We start from the raw sequence: 17,720 nt of genomic DNA on the forward strand, positions 1-17,720 counted from the left end.
ACAAATCCTTAAAGAAAAACACGGCGGCAGGGTGTGGCTGTGTGTGTGGCGCTGCGGGTGTCTGCCCGCCCTGGCCGCAAAGAAAACAAAACAAGAGGGAAGAAATGTGTGCGCCGCCCCACAGGCCCTCGTCGCACGCCCACACGTCACGGCTCCCTCAGCGCGCCGTTCGTCGCGGCCCCTCCTCATGCGTGCAGCAGGCGAGGCGCACAGGGCCGTCGTCGTGAGCGTGTCGGTGGGTGTGCGAGTGGAGCAGTTGGGCGGGAATCACACGGCACCCCTCAGGAAGAGTGCAGAAGAAACAATTAAAGAGGGAAGAGCAGAAAAGAAGAACGTCCATAGTGATTGCCCCAAAAAGCAAAAAAGAAGAAGAAAAGGGGATATAAAAACGCACAGCAAAGCAAACAGGGAAAAAGTAAATAAAAGTTATTAAAGAAGATAAATTAATTGCCGTGTGTGTCGGTGCAGGGAAGGCCGCAAGTGTCCCACGCGGCAGCCAGTCACTCCTCACAGAGCCGCAAGCCCCCACAGTCCCAACAGAAGAAGCAGCGGCAACAGTCCGCTCCCACGCACAGTGCCGGCATCGGTGTTATTCCCCTGCGACACATTTCCGAGACTGCTGCTGAGTGCCGTGGCATTTACTTCCCTGTCCTGTGCATGGATTCCCTCCTCCTGCACATCCGTTCCTTCCGCCCTCTCCCCATTCGCACCAGAGCTCACGCTCACCTCAGGAGTTTGGATTAATCCATCTCCCTGAACCGTTTCTCCACTCCATGCTGCCACAGCTTTGTCACCACCAGACGAGGGAGTGCCATCCGCATTTTTGTTTCCACTGGAAGAGGTTCCAGATGTCGGTTGCTTTACGGGCTCCTGTCCTGAAGAAGCTGCGGCGGTAGACGTCGCTGGTGTGGATGCGCCGCCAGCTCCGGCAGCAATACTCCCCTTCGGTTGTCCCTGCTCCGACGGCAGTTGCCCGGCAGAATTGGACTGGGTCACGGTTTCCTGCACATCTGATCCACTTAACGCTGGTGAACGAGGAGGTGTCTTCGATGTCTTCGGACCTTCCCGCTTCGGATTCGTAATTTTATTTTTGACGAGCCCAGCAATCTCCTCGGAACTTAACGGGCGGTTGTACAGCAATACGTTCGTCACAGTCACAGACACGTCTTGGACCCCTGAGTCGCCTTTGTCGCCTCCATTCCCCCCAATGTAGAAGTGGGAGACCGCTTTTGAATCCATATCCGAGCTACGTTGCGCATTCCCAACAAGTGTATCATCGACGTACGCGGAGCCTTGGGTGCCGTTCTGTAGCACAATTACGACGTGGTGTGTTGTATCCTTCTCCCAAGAGCTGCTATGCTCCGTCGTCTTTCCGCCACTGCACAGCACTGCCCGCTTCCCTTCTTTGTTGTACGACAGTCCCAGGAATACAGTCTTCTCACTGTCATTCAGCTTCACACCAATCAAAGGAATGAGGGTATCTCCCTCTGGCACACCGTGGATGGACACCGTCGCCACAAGAGTGAAGTTGTAGTTCGCAAAGTGATACAGCTGATTCACCCCTTGCTCGCCAACAGGCCACTCCGCCCACGCTCCCTGGAACGTCACTCCGCTGGCATGCAATGTTGCCTTCTTACCCCCTTCATTACTCTCCACTGTGGCGTTCACCCCGAGGTACTCGTCCCTCCATGTGCCATCAGAGAAGTTGCCGGACAAAAGGCCAACCAGCCCATCCGTGATCTTAAAATTAGGGCTGCAGGCAGTGTTAGGTGAGGTACTCTCCACAGCGCTCTCAGAAGGGCACAGCTTGGAGACACGGTCGTCCGCTTTCTTCCACGTCGCCAGCACATCCTTCACACGCTGCAGCTGCGCAGTCAGAAGCACAGACCAAAGGCTGTTTGATGGTTTGTCCCCACCGTCCTTCTTCTTCTCGTACAGTGCAATCAACTCCTCCTTCTGCTCATTATTATCTCCACTTCCAGCACTTCTGTACAACAGGGAGCTGGTGATATCGTCATCCTTCTCGGATACCGGCCCAATATCAACAATGTGCGTATTGTCCGTCAGCCAAAGATGGAGTTTGCCCTTTCGATTGCCTCCTTTCTCAGCCTCCTCGGGATACACCGGCAGAGTGACAAGCATCACATTTCTCTTATCAACACCGTTAAGAGTCGCTGTGATGAACCCGCTTCTAACGGCCTTCGCTTCTGCGCCCTGTTTTTTGCCCCACACGCGCGAGAGTGTCCCGAGTGCCTCCGTCCACGACTCCCCCTTGTCACCGGACTCGTACACCCTGCGGCGGCCATCGTCACACGCAGTCATCATCATGAGTTTTTTGTCCTTCTCTCCCCACGACGGAGGGATCACTGCAGCCATCGTCAGACATCCCCTTCGACAGCGTCCAACTGGTAGTGTTCTTTGAGAATATGATCAGCGAAACGGCCTTCTTCTTTCCCTCCTTTACACTCTTTGTGCCGTCCACTGGGAACACAAGTTTATCGCCCTTCATCTCAAATCCCGATCCACCACTTCCAATCAGTCCTTCCAAGGATTGAAGTTCTTTGCCGAAAGCTGCCCGTGACAAATCCGTAGTCTCCTTCCAGTCAATTTGTTTGTTTGTTTCATCACCCACTTTCCCTTTCACCAGCAAAAGTCCAGAATCGTCTGCTCCACCCTCCACAGAAACACCGGCTGCGGGTTTCCCGCTGTATTTCCCAACAAGCATGTAAATATCACTTCCCTTCACAACTGTTGTTGGTCGGCTCACATCCACTTTCTTCTTCTCGCCTTTGGAAACGTCCTTCTCCAAAACTTTTGTCCCCTTTTTGGCATCCTTAGGAAATTCCTCCTTTGATTCTTTACCCTTATCCATCGTGAGTAGTTGGGATGCAATGCCAGTAAAAGTGTCATCCTCAGCATCCTCTTTCCCGCACGTTGCCTCGGCAACGGCAAATACGTCAATCCCCACTTTCAAAAGGCCGGGAGCACCCAACGACTCCACACTTAAACCATCGTCATTGGCGTTCTTCCATTCAAACTTTGAAACTGTTGACTCCTTCACCTCAGATTGTGCAGCCACACCACTGCCGCAGCACATCATCACGACGACGAGGAGCAGCAGCATCGCGAAATTAAACAAGTGCCGGGACATGTTGGGCCTCTGCGGCTCACTCTCTCTTCCTTCCCTCCTCCTCCCGCTGGATCCGGTCACGCGGCGACGGTTGTGTGTGCGGGGTGCCTTCACTGCAGCAACACGTGAGAGCATATAAATATGTGTGTGTGGGCGGTGTGTGTGCTGTTGTTCCTTTCAGTGCCTTCGAATTTCACAGTAGCGATTAGCGTTTAGCCTTCCTTTCCTTCTTTGTGTGTAAGAAAGAAAGAGAAGAGGAAAAGGGAGTGAAACAGTGAACACCGCCGCCCCTCCACAGTGAGTGGCACCATCATCCCCACCGCAGTCACTCCCAACAACAACACAAACACACACACAGACACACGCAGCCCGCGGAATGGGTGCACTCAACCACAATAAAAAGTAAAGGAAAAAAAAAAGCCGAAGCGTGGGACGACCAGCGCACACACACTCTCATTGCTCCCGTAAAGCAAAACACACACACAGGAAGAGAGAGAGAGGTCGCCCACTCAATGCAATAAAAACAAAACAGAAACAGTTACGGTGCTCCGCCCATGCAGCCAGGCAGGACGGCAGCGGTGCGTGTCGTGCAAAAGAGAGCACCAACGGGCCTGCATGGGTGTGCATGCATATGTACAATGGGCACATTATTGTGGGTGCCTCGTGGGGTGAGGTGAGGGCGAGAGTCCATGCAAGGGGACACACACACAGAGAGAGAAGGACGTGTGTGTGTGCGGGCGGTGCATGGCTCTCTCACTCACTCTCACGCGGCCACCACCGCAGCAGCAGCCGCACACGCAACAACAAGAAGAAGCAAAAGAGGGGAGGTGGTGTGGGAGACCGCGGTGCTGCCGTCACTGTCGCCAACCTTTTCATTAGCGCCAGTTTGGCGTTTTTCTGTCGCTGCAGCATCCGTAGTTCGAGCATCCTTAGTTTTCTTCGTCCCTGTGGAGTGTTCCTCCTCAAAAGGGGAAGGTTCTTCGCTTGTAGATGGCTCAGCTTCTTGTTCTTGACTGCCAGTTGATGTACTCTGCGCCGTACCTTTCGTAGAGGCAGAGTATTCCTTGTTTTCCTTTTGTAGTTCGGGTAGGTTCGTGGATGTATCCGTGCCTTGGCTTTCATTCGTCTTTTGTTCCGGAGTTAACATTCCATTTTGGGTTTTGTGCTCCGGCGGTACTGTGTTTGGAACTGTCGTTTGGACCTGTTCACTGCTTTCTGATTCTTTACCTGAACCCTCTAATAAGTCCTCTTTTCTGGGGGCCTCTGGAGCCGCGTTTCCCTTATTTTCTACTCCCAATGAGAGCTGACCTTCTCCACCCTTATTGTTCTTGCCGACACCTTCACCCTTTTCTGAAGCAGAAGGTTGTAGCTGCAGCTGCAGTTGCGTTTGTGACTGTTGCAGTGGTGGCTGCGGTTGCTGTGGTACAGTTACTTGCAATTGTGGCGGTTCTCTTCCTTCCTGCCCTTTATTTTGTATTTCTGGCTTTGTTTCTCCTTTTTCTGGATCATCTTTCAATGGTTCTTCTAAATGGTCTGAAGGGCTTCCATCTTCTTCAACCCCCACTCCAGGAGCAACATCCTGTTGATCAGCATTAACTTTATTTACTTCCAACGATTTTCCTGTAGATGTTTCCGTTGGTTGATTAACCTTGGGCAAACCTTTTGTTAGATCTGAGCCGTCCAGTCCTGGCGTTGAAGTTCCAGAAGTCTCCACCGTACCTTTACCGGCAGTCCCAATTAAACCGCCAGCAGCAGCTTCCACCACCTCATCGTCACACCTACCACCGGCACCGCACCACAGCACGCGGAGGGCACACACCAGCAGCACACGGCCAGTCATCGTCGCCATCACTCCTGTCACTTGCGTGTAGCCTTCAGCACAAACTAACAACACGCCAACGCAGAGTGAAACGAAAAGGAGAGACAAGTCACACAGTAACACGCACCGTCCCATCCAGCAACGAGAGTCACGCACCACAACAACAATTAGTTGGGCGCGGTTCAACAACAACCAAAAAACAACAACAAAAGAATTAATCCCCTCCCGTGCATCTTTCCTCACACCCACAGTCACTATTACTGTTATTCTCTCTCCTCAGACCTTCACATGCTCGCCACGCTCACTTCAGCACGCGCCCCTCCAGTGCAGGCCTCGGGATCGTCGGGCCCTCCCAGCACACGCAGCCGTCATGCGCTCCCGCTGCGCCGCAACGTCCGCCACCTCCTCCCTCAGACCGACAGCTCCGTGTCCGCCACGTCCCTCACAATCGCCGGCATGCCACCGCCACGCACAATACACACAGCGCCACAATGTCGTGCCGCCACTCTGCCCCAATCATGAGCACAACGCACAACGCGTACTCGCGCACGTGCTCCATGCGCTGCAACCACACGCGGATCAGCCTCACCGTCACGCACTGCATCTCGTTGTCCTTGTGGTTGGAGCGGACCTCCCATCCTCTCAGTCCACAGCCTGGTGCTGCAAGAGGCTGACGAGTGGTTTCACCTTTGAGTGGAAGACCACATGTGCGGAAACAACGGCAACCCTTACTCCCTCGCACATCTCCACTCCTTCCATTCACTCACCCGCACACAAACGGCAGCAACAAGAGGGACAAGGCAAATAAAATTACATACCGCAGTCCTTCAGTTCTGTCTTCCACCTTGAAGCATTGTCCACGGCAACCGGTCCAACAGAAAACGTGCGGTTGCTGTCCGTGACCCAAAGGCAGTGCGCAGTGGTCCTTTTCTTCCCCGAGGCATGCCCTCTCTGAGTGCACAGCATGACCTTCCTTCCTTCCCTCAATGGTCGCGGTGATGAGGGCATCCACATGCAGGCTTTCCTTCTGCGAGACTTCCGATCGTGCGTTGACCCACACGCCTGAGAGTGCCCCGATGGCCTCCGCCCACGCTGTCCCCATGTCACGCGAGTCCTACACCCTCTGGCCACTCCCGCAGTCAGCAACCATGTGAAGTGATCCCTCCCACTCGGTGACGCGGGGTTAAGGCATTCCGCAGGGGAAATGTCCTCAGAGAGCGCCCAGGCACTGCCGCTGTCCGTCGAGCAAATGATCATGGAGCAAACGTCTTCTGCTTCATTCTTCGCCATCAGAGGAAACACAGGCGTGTCATCCTCCATCACAACACCTGAGCCACCAGAAGCAATGAACTCCGTCCGCTCACCCTTCGTGAGAAGCAGAAGAGATCAGTTTCGAGAGTGGTTTGGGGTCGCCACATTCGATCCGTCCACTCCGCTTGCCACCCGTGGGATTCGTGACATCGCCCACAACCAGTTTCGGCTCCAAGCCGTCCTCTCTCCAACACACACCTTCGTAGGACACATCAGAGCCTCCCGCAGGAGGAAAAACTCCGTTGCCCTTCGTGATTGTTGCGCGGCGGAGCACAACACCCAAACTCTCCTCTCCCTCCGCTGCACCAACCACAGTGTGTGTCCTCCATGCATCCTTTCATTGACCTCACCAACAGCAGTGGACCAATTCCACGCAGAGTCGATGCACCCCGCAACAAAAGCAGAAGAAAAGGGCTTACTTAATTGACCACCTTGATATTCGGCATCCATGTGACCCTCGGCAAAAGCACCAATTACACCACCAGCACTGACGAGAGAGGGTGAAGCAATTGAATCCCTCGTCGTAACTGGAAAAATCCCATCCTTCGGCTGCACCAGCGTCGTCTGCGGCACAAATAGATCGACTCCCTGCAGTAACTCAACGTTTATTGAACCACTCATTGCATCATCAACAGGATCCCCCTGCGGCTCGGTGACAGGCGTGGGCCTCCTTCCGGGTGGTGCCGGAGTCACTTTTGTGTTCCGAACAAAGGCAAACTCAGGCTTCGTCACGGACGTGTTGGTCGCCGTGTTAGATGCGGGACTCCGATCAACGGTGTTGGGTGCGTCAGCCGCCGCAGACTGTCGCCAATCCTCTTTCTGACGTGAGGACTCAGCATTCAATTGCGGCGCAGTTGTCCCACCAGATTTTGTGTCATCCTTCCCTTCACGGGGTGGCGGCAACTGACAGATGCCCGTACGGTCAGCATCGCTGCTCCGTGCAGGCGGATGGATGGTTCCATCGGGAGAAATAGACGCCACCACAATTCATAAGGGCCGGCGTATTTATGCACCGTCACATTCATCGTGAAGGCAACGGTGGCCCCTTCCTCTTTACTTGTACAGCTGGCAGCACAGTTGCTACATGTGTGCACCGCATTGGCCACATGGCACACAGCACCCAGCTCACCATTCCTGCCATGCATGCGCACACCAAAGCCACTGAAAGTGTAATTCTCATGCTGAGCCTCAGCACCGGCAGCGGAACACTTCTTCCACTTCCACTCACACACATGCACGCGGTATCTCAGGCTGCCGTCACTCGGAGCACACGACACATCCACCGGCACAACCACCGCATCCGCATCACCAGAAACACGTCCAGGACACCCAGCAGCACACACACGGAAGTGCAGCAGAAGCAAAAGATCGCAACTGCCAGCATGCATTACAAAAGGTGCATTCAAATCCACTGCAATGTGCATCTTGTGAGTGTGTGGCTGTGTGTGCCTGCAGCAACACAAAGCAAAATATTAGAAAAAAGGGAGCGGAGTATGCGGAGGGACGCAAAAATGCACAGCGGAGACGCATGACGGAAACAACAACAAGAAGACCGCTCAAACTCATGACTGCACTGCAGCCCAAGCAGCGGCAATTCACACAATATTTATTGAAAACAAAAAAACGTCCCCTTCGTCTTATGTAAACCCCACCACACAAAATAATTATAAATGAAAAGAAATCGTCCATTACTTCTCCACACAATTTTAAAATAAGAGAAAAAGATCGCCTGGCTGCCGTGTGGCCACACCAAACTGTCTGTATGTATTTTGCCCGCAAAAGAAAATTAAAAGGATGGTTGCGTGTGCTTCAACCGTCCGACCCTCCGTGTGTCCGCACATCGTTTATATTTCATGGGGCCATCTGCGTGTTGCTGCTCCCCTCAGCCCTCTCATCGGCGCGTGAGTGCGGCCCGCAGAGCACAGTCACTCGTGTGTGTGGGGACTGAGAGAAGCACGCAGACATGACGGCAGTCGCGTCACTCCATCGGGAGAGTGAGCGCAGCAAAAGAAAAGAAATCATCGGAGGGGAGAGAAATGCTCACGAGGCCGACACCGAAGGGTGCGCCACCGCATGAAATAAACACGCAAAGCAAAACAAATCCTTAAAGAAAAACACGGCGGCAGGGTGTGGCTGTGTGTGTGGCGCTGCGGGTGTCTGCCCGCCCTGGCCGCAAGAAAACAAAACAAGAGGGAAAGAAATGTGTGCTCCGCCCCACAGGCCCTCGTCGCACGCCTACACGTCACGGCTCCCTCAGCGCGCCGTTCGTCGCCGCCCCTCATGCGTGCAGCAGGCGAGGCGCACAGGGCCGTCGTCATGAGCGTGTCGGTGGGTGTGCGAGTGGAGCAGTTGGGCGGGAATCACACGGCACCCCTCAGGAAGAGTGCAGCAACAAACAAAGAGGGAAGAGTAGAAAAGAAAAAACGTCCTTATTGATTGCCCCAAAAGCAACAAAAAAAAGCAACGAAATAGGGATATAAAAACGCACAGCAAAGCAAACAGGGAAAAAGTAAATAAAAGTTATTAAAGAAGATAAATTAATTGCCGTGTGTGTCGGTGCAGGGAAGGCCGCAAGTGTCCCACGCGGCAGCCAGTCAATCCTCACAGAGCCGCAAGCCCCCACAGTCCCAACAGCAGAAGAAGCAGAAGTGGCAGCAGTCCGCTCCCACGCACAGTGCCGGAATCGCTGTTATTCCCCTGCGACAAATTTCCGAGACTGCTGCTGAGTGCCGCAGCATTCACTTCCCCGAACTGTGCATGGATGTCCTCCTTCTGCCCATCCGTTCCTTCCGCCGTCTCCCCGTCCTCACCGGAGCTAGCGCCCACCTCAGGAGTTTGGGGTGATCCATTTCCCAGCATCGTATCTCCACTCCCTGTTGCCGCCTCTTGGGAAACATCAGACGAGACCGTCGTAGCAATGGAAGCTGCTCTGGATACACCGCCACCGACACCATCAATATTAGTCGTCAACGTTTCCTGTTCCGACGGCTGTGGTTTCGCAGGAGACTGCAACATGGTTTCCGGCACATTTTCGGTCACCGGAGACGTAATGGGTTCTTTATTCGGGTTTAGGGCGCCAACCTCCTCTTCATTCCACGGGCGGTTGTACAGCAGGACGTTCGTCACAGTCACAGACACGCCTTCTTGGCTCCCTGCGCTGCTTACATCCCCTCCAATGAAGAAGTGTGATACCCCTTTATCCTTCGTGTTTTGCAATCCACATGACGCATTTCCCACACGCTGACCATCGACGTACGCAGAGCCCTGTGTGCCGTTATGTAGCACAATCACCACTTGGTGTGTTTTCCCTGGCTCCCAAGTGCTGCTCTGCCCCCTATTCACTGTGCCACTGGACAACACTTCCCAGTTCTTTTGCTTGTTGTATGACAGTCCCAGGAGTACAGTCTTATCATCGCCATTCATCTTCACACCCATCAACGGAATATTACCTTCCTTCGTCGGCACACCGTCGATGGACACCGTCGCCACAAGAGTGAAGTTGTAGTTCGCAAAGTGGTACAGCTGATTATCCCCCTGCGCGCCAACGGGCCACTCCGCCCACGCTCCCTGGAACTTCACACCATCCGCATACGCTGTTGCCCCTTCTTTCTTCTTCACTGTGGCGTTCACCCCGAGGTACTCTTCCCTCCATGTGTCATTAGAGAAGTTGCCGGACAAAAAGCCAACCAGTCCATTTGTCGGCATGGCAGTGCCAGATGAGGTATCCTTCTCAACATTTAAAGAGAGGCACAGCTTGGAGACACGTTCGTCTACTTTCTTCCACGTCGCCAGCACATCCTTCACACGCTGCAGCTGCGCAGTCAGAAGCACAGAGACCATACCGAGTGATGGTTTCTCATCATCACCGGCCTTCTTCTTCTCGTACAGTGCAATCAACTTCTCCTCATTATTATTCCCAATTTTGTACAACAGGGAGCTGGCGGCAACGTCATCGTTCCCGGATACCGGCCCAATATCAACAATGTGCGTATTGTCCGTCAGCCAAAGATGGAGTTCACCTTTTTCTTTTTTACTGTCCTCCTTGGAATACACCGGCAGAGTGACAAGCATCACATTTCTCTTATCAACACCGTCAATCGTCGCTGTGATGAACCCGCTTCTAACGCCCTTCTCTCCTTCACCCTTTTTGTTGCTCCACACGCGCGAGAGTGTCCCGAGGGCCTCCGTCCACGACTCCCCCTTGTCACCGGACTCGTACACCCTGCGGCGGCCATCATCACACGCAGTCATCATGATGAGTTTTTTGTCCTCCTTCCCCCACTCCACGACGGAGGGATCACTGCAGTCATCGGCAGACATCCCCTTCGACAGATTCCAATTCTTAGTATCCGAGGTGTATATGATCATCGAAACGGTCTTTCCATCCTTCTCTGCGTTATCCTTCGTCGTCTTCGTGGCTTCCACTGGGAACACAAGCGTACTGTCCTTCAGCTTGACACCCGATCCACCGCCGACAATCAGCTGTGACAGGGAGTTGTGTTGGTCGCCTAGAGCGCACGGGAGACCGTCAGTATCGTTCCAATTTATTTTGTTTCCGCCTTCACCGACCTCACCCTTCACCAGCAATATTCCTGATTTGATCGTGTCGGTCGTAGCCTTACATTCAGCGAGATTTTCACCGCTGTTTTTTCCAACAAGCATGTAAATATTACTTTCATCCACAACTGCTGTTGGTCGGCTCACATCTACTCTCTTGTTCTCCTTTCCAGAAGTGACTGCCTCCAGGACTTGTGTGTCCTTGGCATCCTCCAGCAATTCCTTCCGTTCGTTACCCGTTTCCATCGAGAGTAGTTGGGATGCAATCCCAGTAAAACCGCTGTTTGGATCCTTTTTGCACTGCGCCTCGGCAACGACAAACACATGACTCCCCACTTTTAGAAGGCCGGGAGCACCCAACGAGTCCACAGTTACACCACTACCCTCATCCTTGATGTCCTTCCATTTATACTTTGGACCAGATGCCTGCTCCGGAGCTTCAGCAGCACCACCAGCGTTGCAGCACATCATCACAACAAGAACGAGGAGCAATGCAGAAAAGAAGAGATGCCGCGACATGTTGGGTCTCTGCGGCTCACTCTCGCTTCCTTCCCTCCTCCTTCCGCCGGATCCGGTCACGCGGCGACGGTTGTGTGTGCGGGGTGCCTTCACTGCAGCAACACGTGAGAGCATATAAATATATGTGTGTGGGCGGTGTGTGTACGCTGTTGGTCCTTTCAGTGCCTTCGAATTTCACAGTAGCGTTTAGCGTTTAGCCTTACTTCCTTTCCTTCTTTGTGTGAGAGAAAGAGAGAGAAGAGAAAAAGGAGTGAAAGAATAAGCGCCGCTACCAAACCACAGTGAGTGGCACCATCATCCGCACCGCAGTCACTCCCAACAACAACAACTCACGCACACACACAGCCCTGCCGCAACACCAAAACACAGATGGAAGAGGGAGAAGCAAACAGGAGCGGCACACAAGGCTCCACCGCATGCAAATACGGCGAGAGCGGTCCGTCGTGTCGGCACCCCTCACGGAGGGTACGCACACACACAATAGGAGGTGCAGCACACAGCAACACAAAAGCAAAGTAACAATTAAAAAGTTGATCCCCGCACACCACGTGGATTGTTGGTCCACGGGAAGGCTAGCCAATATTCATCACAAAGCAACACTTCAGTTGCCTTTGGCCGTCGTTCATATTCGGCGCAAGGAATGGAAGAGTGCAGGAAACTATTTATTTGTGTTTCTTTTTGAATGTTGGCAGATGTCCGCGTATCTTTGTTTTTGCAGAGGGCAAGCCTTCATGCCTGGGTCGTGTGTTGGGGATTTCTGCAAGGTACACAATTAATTGTGTCCTCTTGTGAATGTTTCTTGTGTTGGTGCAGCCAATAATTCGGTTTTTGTTGTTCCTGCCTTTCGCTGGTAAAGTGCTGCAATAAATGTTTTTATTTCCTTTCGTTGCTGTGGCACCTGATTCCTCGCCGTTTATTGCGGTGGAAATGAGAATATGTGAGTGGACTCCCACACACCAGAACGCAACTTCGCTCCTATTTATTGCTGCATCGAAGGGCGTGTGTGTTTGGTGGTGCCTCGTCCATATATTTTGTGGGCGTACATTCCCCTGCAGGCTGAGGGCGGGGTGACGCTCTCTCGCGGTGCACTTCCCTCGCATGCCGCCCATTGTGATTCATCATGCATCATCCCCTCACATATTCCGTGGTGCCACACCGCTGATATTGTTGCAGCCTCCGTGATTCCGCGTATTTCACGCATTTGATTGTGCCACAATACATCCGCTCGTGTGGCCGCCGCATCCAAACAGCGGTGCCCAACACCGTGAGCGGCAGTCCACATCCTTGCATGTCCCAACGCTGTGGTGCTTGACTGTCAGCCAGACGTCAGAACAGGAGAGTATTGTGCTGGCAGTACAACACACGGAGCTGCAGCGAATGACTCGGGCGGAGACGCATCTATTCGTCGCAATGCAGTGAAAAGGAGTCGGGCAAAATAATGCTGGCTGAATTCACAACACCACATCCACAGCCAAAGCATGCGACGTGATGTGTGTTTCACTGGTGCTGTGAAATGCCTGCAGACGACGTCACTAGTGGAGGCATGCCATCCATGATCAGCGGACAGACAATAATCGGCATGGGAGGCCACAAAAGGCAGCAACGACGCCAGCAGCAGGAGCAGCTCTCTCTCTCTCTCTGTTGCCTCTGAGAAGTAAATATTCCATCAGCCACAGCCGACTGTGCCATCGTGACACTCCATGCACGTTTTGGCTGCGTCAACACATCCTGCTCCCTGCGCGCAAAAGATGCCTCACTCCGTCCACTGAGTGCATCAATGCGGACCGCGCCTCGGCTGTTCGTGAGGACCACAACGATGTGCGGGTCACCGAGTCGCAGCATGTTTGTTGTGACGTTGTTGCATGGCACCTGCACACACACACACGCAGCGCCTGCATCCCTCCCTTTTGCGTCCGCCCTCTGCCGGAGTGGCCACACACACGGGCAGCAGCAAAATCATTTCTCCCTCGACGATCCAAAATCAACACCAACATCCTTCGCGAAGCAACGATCTCAGTTGCCAGCACGGGCTTCCTGCCGCTCTGCCATCGACGATGAAACACGGCACAGTGCACGCACTTATTTTCCTCGTGTGCAGTCAGCCGTTTGCTTCACACATTCTGCGACGGAATGACGTCAATGAAAGCACGCCAAAAAAGGCCACTGTGATCGCACACGCTCTTGCGATGAGCGTCGGTGTGTGCATGGATCCGCTGCTCACACGTGCTGGCAGGCAGCCCGCAGCCGGTGCCCTCGTGCCAGTTCATCGGCTCCAGCATGGAAAAGAGAAAATGGCCTATTCCCGATGCTCTTATTCCCACCAGCAGCACCAACACGCTGGTCGCCAGCCGTCATTCCTCAGCACATCCAGAAATGCTGAAAAGTGACGTGGAGCTGTCAGCCAGCAATGCCACAATCCCGCACACATGTCGGCTCCACCAGAGAGGACACACAAATCACAAAAAACACCCTCCACATGATTTCCGAACATCATTCCGACACACCGCGACACGCCAAACAAAAGTATTCGTCACCCCAATGCACCTCCTCACACAATCACATAGTCCATGCACCACGCACGGCAGCAGCCCACACGCGGTCAGACAAATGTCCCTCGGATCAGTGTTGTCCGCGTGTTGCAGTGGGAAGTAAACAAAAGATACGAGCTGCCAAACCCCAAAGAGTGCCGCAACTGGTCGAAATTCAACGGAACGCAGCCACCTAAATGAATTCAGTCCTCATGCCCTCAGCCTCCCACCTTCTCCCACAAAAGCTGCCAATCAAACACACCGTCCAATAAATTCGCTTTGCAAAAAAAGGAGAAACCGCAATGCCTCCTGCTGTCATCAGAAATGTTGTTTGTTGATTAATGCGGCAGGCACTCACCTTCTCCTCAAAAAGACGCTGCGCAACTGCAACGCATTCTTCAAAATCGCAAGTCTCCAACCACATCGGGAAGCTCCTACGCACCTTCGTCACACACCACAATGCAAATAAAAAAACAATGCTTTAGTTGGACTGCGATGCGGACCGTGCCACGCCGCCATAGGCTGCGGCTGGGTGCAGAGGCTGGGACGTCCCGGCAGACCACGCGATCCCTTCTGGTTGGATGCGTCCACAATGCTTTGCACCACGGCGGCGAGGCGATTGCACCGTGTCCGGTCCCCGTTCACCTCCACGGCCTGGAAGTGCGGCACCGCGACAGCTGCACAGCATCGCTCGGCCCACGCGCAGCAAAGAAGGATACTTCTGTCCACCTGGCCGCCAATCCAGCACCGCTGCGGAGGAACATTGGGTTCCGTGCAACCACACAACACGAACGCCTCACACTTTTCCGATGTATTAAGGACGTGTGTGGCGCAATCTGATTGGAGGCCATGCCGCCGTCCATGCATGAAAAGCGGCGATATCGATCCGCTTCCGAGAGATGCTGTTATTAATGAATTACGCCGCGTATGTAATATTATTGGGATATTCCACAGCCACAATCGTGCTCCTCCTATTCAACATCGAATTTTCCCCTGGGACACTGTGAGCTGCAATAAAGTGGAATTTAATCAGCCATGCTTTGCCCAAGGCGTCTCTGACTGCGTCAAGCTCATGGCTATTGATTCTATTTACTCCTCTCTGGGAGCGTATGATTTTGAATTATGGACTTCTCTTCCTCTCTCGCCGAACTCGCATCTAGATCCGCTGCACTATTGTACGGCTCCACCACGACAACTGATCTCCCTGTGGAGGTCCATCGTGCAGCAGCTGGCAGGCTCGCATGCCCATATAGAGCAGAGTGCCTTGCCACTGAAGATGGCATTAGACATCTCATACCTTTTTGTCTGAAACATCCCAATCGCCCACACGAATACTGGTGGCAACGGACTCCCTCTCGGCAATCACACCACACACATCATCACAACCACAAGCACCAGCAGCACTGCAGACCGTGGGTTAACGTGACCAATTGGCGCATGCTGTACGTAAAGGAAAGCAATTAATTGCTTGACAGGGATGAGAAACACTGACAATAACGCACAACAAAAGAAAAAAGAAAATAAAATAAAAAATAATGCGTCCACATTCTAAGCAAACCACCAATCCAAAAAAAAGAAAAAAGAACATAATGGGTCGACTCAACCACAACACAAATAAAACAATTAAAAAAAACAAAACAAAAAGGAAAACAAAACAAAAAGCCGAAGCGTGGGACGACCAGCGCACACACACTCTCATTGCTCCCGTAAAGCAAAACACACACACACAGGGAGAGAGAGAGAGGTCGCCCACTCAATGCAATGGAAACAAAACAGAAACAGTTACGGTGCTCCGCCCATGCAGCCAGGCAGGACGCCAGCGGTGCGTGTCGTGCAAAAGAGAGCACCAACGGGCCTGCATGGGTGTGCATGCATATATACAATGGGCACATTATTGTGTGTGCCTCGTGGGGTGAGGTGAGGGCGAGAGTCCATGCAAGGGGACACACACACAGAGAGAGAGAAGGACGAGTGTGTGTGCGGGCGGTGCACGGCTCTCTCTCCCTCACTCTCACGCGGCCACCACAGCAGCAGCAGCCGCAGCACACGCAAAAACAAGAAGAAGCAAAAGAGGGGAGGTGGTGTGGGAGACCGCGGTGCTGCTGTCGCTGTTTTGTGTCTTCGTCGTATCAGTTGTGTTGGCGGTTACTGTCGTTGCTTTTGTATCGTCCCCAGTCCCTTCTGAGCCTTTGTCTCGGTGGCTTGTTGGTGTGGCTGCAGTCTCAGGCGGCTGAACATTTTTTTTATCTTCATTCGTGGTGTCTTTGCCATCGTGTTCGCGGGAATCATCACCTTCTTGAGGTGGTGGAAGATTTCCTTCCGCATGCAGTGTTTGCTCCCTGTTAACTGTTGTGAGTGGATTCTCTACCGCAGGTGGATTTTTGTCGGAGTCCTTCGTTCCTTCAATCTTCGTTTGCGTAAGAATGGCATTTGATTCCCGATTGCCAGAAAGAGGAGTGTTCTCTGCAGATACAATTGATTGCCGTGTTTGCTGCTCGGTGCCGATTAATTTCTTTTCCCCGGAAACTGGGTCTGGTGCAGCATTTCCTTTTTCACCACTCGGCCCTTCTATTTGTTTTTCTTCTTCATCTTCCGCCCCTTCACCATCATCATCGTCTTCATCATCTTCATCCGCAGATGTGGGAGTTAATTCTTCTTTAAGACCTCCTGCTTCATGTCCAAAGTCTTGCGTGTCTTCTGGAGACTTTTCAGGCTCTTGTGATTTCGGCAAAAGTTCAGCACTTCCACCAGAACCATCACCCTCCGCCTCCACCGCAGCACCGCACCACAGCACGCAGAGGGCACACACCAGCAGCACACGGCCAGTCATCATCATCGCCATCACTCCTGTCAGTTGCGTGTAGCCCTCAGCACAAAATAACAACACGTCAACGCAAAGCAAGAATAAGGAGAGACACGACCGCTACACCACGCCACAGTCACCACAAAGTGACAAACGGCAGCAGCACAGCGCACATACCATGAGGCAGTTGGAATCAGTGGGAGGACAAAAAACACACGCATCCCTGCAGTAATTAAACAGAGAAAAACACACAAGAAACAATTAAAAACAAAAAACAACAGCAAACAGCAATAAAGTAAAAAAAGTAGAAGCACACAAAAAAGCTCCACCAAATGGATCCTGTGTGCATGCACTCACACAAAAATGCGTCCACGAAAACAGTTGTGAGCGTGTCGTGCATATGAGTGTGTCTGCGATGCGTTCAACGCGACGGATTTGGAGCAGCAACATGGACCACGCAGCAGAGCAGCGGAAGCAAGTAAAGCAAAACATAATCATTATTTTCTCTTATAAAGTACATCGGACCACAACAGACGCGCAAAAAACCACGCGGCTGAGTGCTGGCACGCACAGCCCGCACACACCTCTTCAGCCCGGAGCGGTGTACGCCAGCGCGGATACGGCGAGCAGCAGCGGGGCACACACCCACGCAGAGCTGCTGAGGCTGCCGTCGATTTCGCGCTGAAGTGACGGTGCGCGGGTGGTCGTCGTGGTTGGCGCCTCTGTAGACGTAGTAGTACTTGGTGCCTTTGGCGCAGTGGTTGTCGTCGTGGTCGTGGTTGGTGCCTGTGTAGTCGTGGTCGTCGTTTTTTCCACAGGATCCTCCAATTTTGTTTTTTTTCCGGATTGATCTACAGCGCTTGCTTTCCCCGGCTCATCGGACGCACCATCACTGTTGGGCGTCACATCGGTGGACGTAGCTTCTATGAGTTGCGTACCGCTCGCACTTTCATCCTCTGACTCGTTGCTCTTCAGTTCTGGGCTCCCATCTTTTCCATTTTGTCGACCGTTTTCCCCACTAATATTTTTTTTTGCATCGGAGTCCGTACTGCG

General features: G+C 53.0%; 4 protein-coding genes and 3 pseudogenes across 4 annotated transcripts, besides 4 other annotated features; all 7 read right to left on the reverse strand.

Moving 5' to 3' along the window:
* Positions 1-17,720: part of a sequence feature (areas not merged during assembly with more than two copies in the genome that could not be assigned to a particular haplotype) that runs on past the window's edge.
* Positions 508-3,267, reverse strand: Tc00.1047053506131.120 (annotated as a pseudogene).
* Positions 3,894-4,970, reverse strand: Tc00.1047053506131.140 (mucin-associated surface protein (MASP), putative; the record flags this gene model as incomplete). Its single annotated transcript, XM_810094.1, has 1 exon — positions 3,894-4,970. One exon carries the CDS (start codon positions 4,968-4,970, stop codon positions 3,894-3,896), a length of 1,077 nt encoding a protein of 358 aa, XP_815187.1.
* On the reverse strand, positions 5,252-5,587 carry Tc00.1047053506131.151 (annotated as a pseudogene).
* Tc00.1047053506131.161 lies at positions 5,799-7,034 on the reverse strand (annotated as a pseudogene).
* On the reverse strand, positions 8,862-11,450 carry Tc00.1047053506131.170 (trans-sialidase, putative; the record flags this gene model as incomplete). Its single annotated transcript, XM_810095.1, has 1 exon — positions 8,862-11,450. The coding sequence occupies one exon, from the start codon at positions 11,448-11,450 to the stop codon at positions 8,862-8,864; it is 2,589 nt and encodes an 862-aa protein (XP_815188.1).
* Positions 15,357-15,524: a sequence feature (A-rich).
* On the reverse strand, positions 15,876-16,706 carry Tc00.1047053506131.190 (mucin-associated surface protein (MASP), putative; the record flags this gene model as incomplete). Its single annotated transcript, XM_810096.1, has 1 exon — positions 15,876-16,706. One exon carries the CDS (start codon positions 16,704-16,706, stop codon positions 15,876-15,878), a length of 831 nt encoding a protein of 276 aa, XP_815189.1.
* Positions 16,465-16,496: a microsatellite.
* On the reverse strand, positions 17,256-17,720 carry Tc00.1047053506131.199 (mucin TcMUCII, putative; the record flags this gene model as incomplete). Its single annotated transcript, XM_810098.1, has 1 exon — positions 17,256-17,720. A coding segment is annotated over one exon (465 nt), but the record flags the coding sequence as incomplete, so codon positions are not given.
* Positions 17,368-17,474: a microsatellite.

The sequence above is a fragment of the Trypanosoma cruzi genome, genomic scaffold (assembly GCF_000209065.1).
Source record: "Trypanosoma cruzi strain CL Brener 1047053516255 genomic scaffold, whole genome shotgun sequence".
Taxonomy (NCBI): domain Eukaryota; phylum Euglenozoa; class Kinetoplastea; order Trypanosomatida; family Trypanosomatidae; genus Trypanosoma; species Trypanosoma cruzi.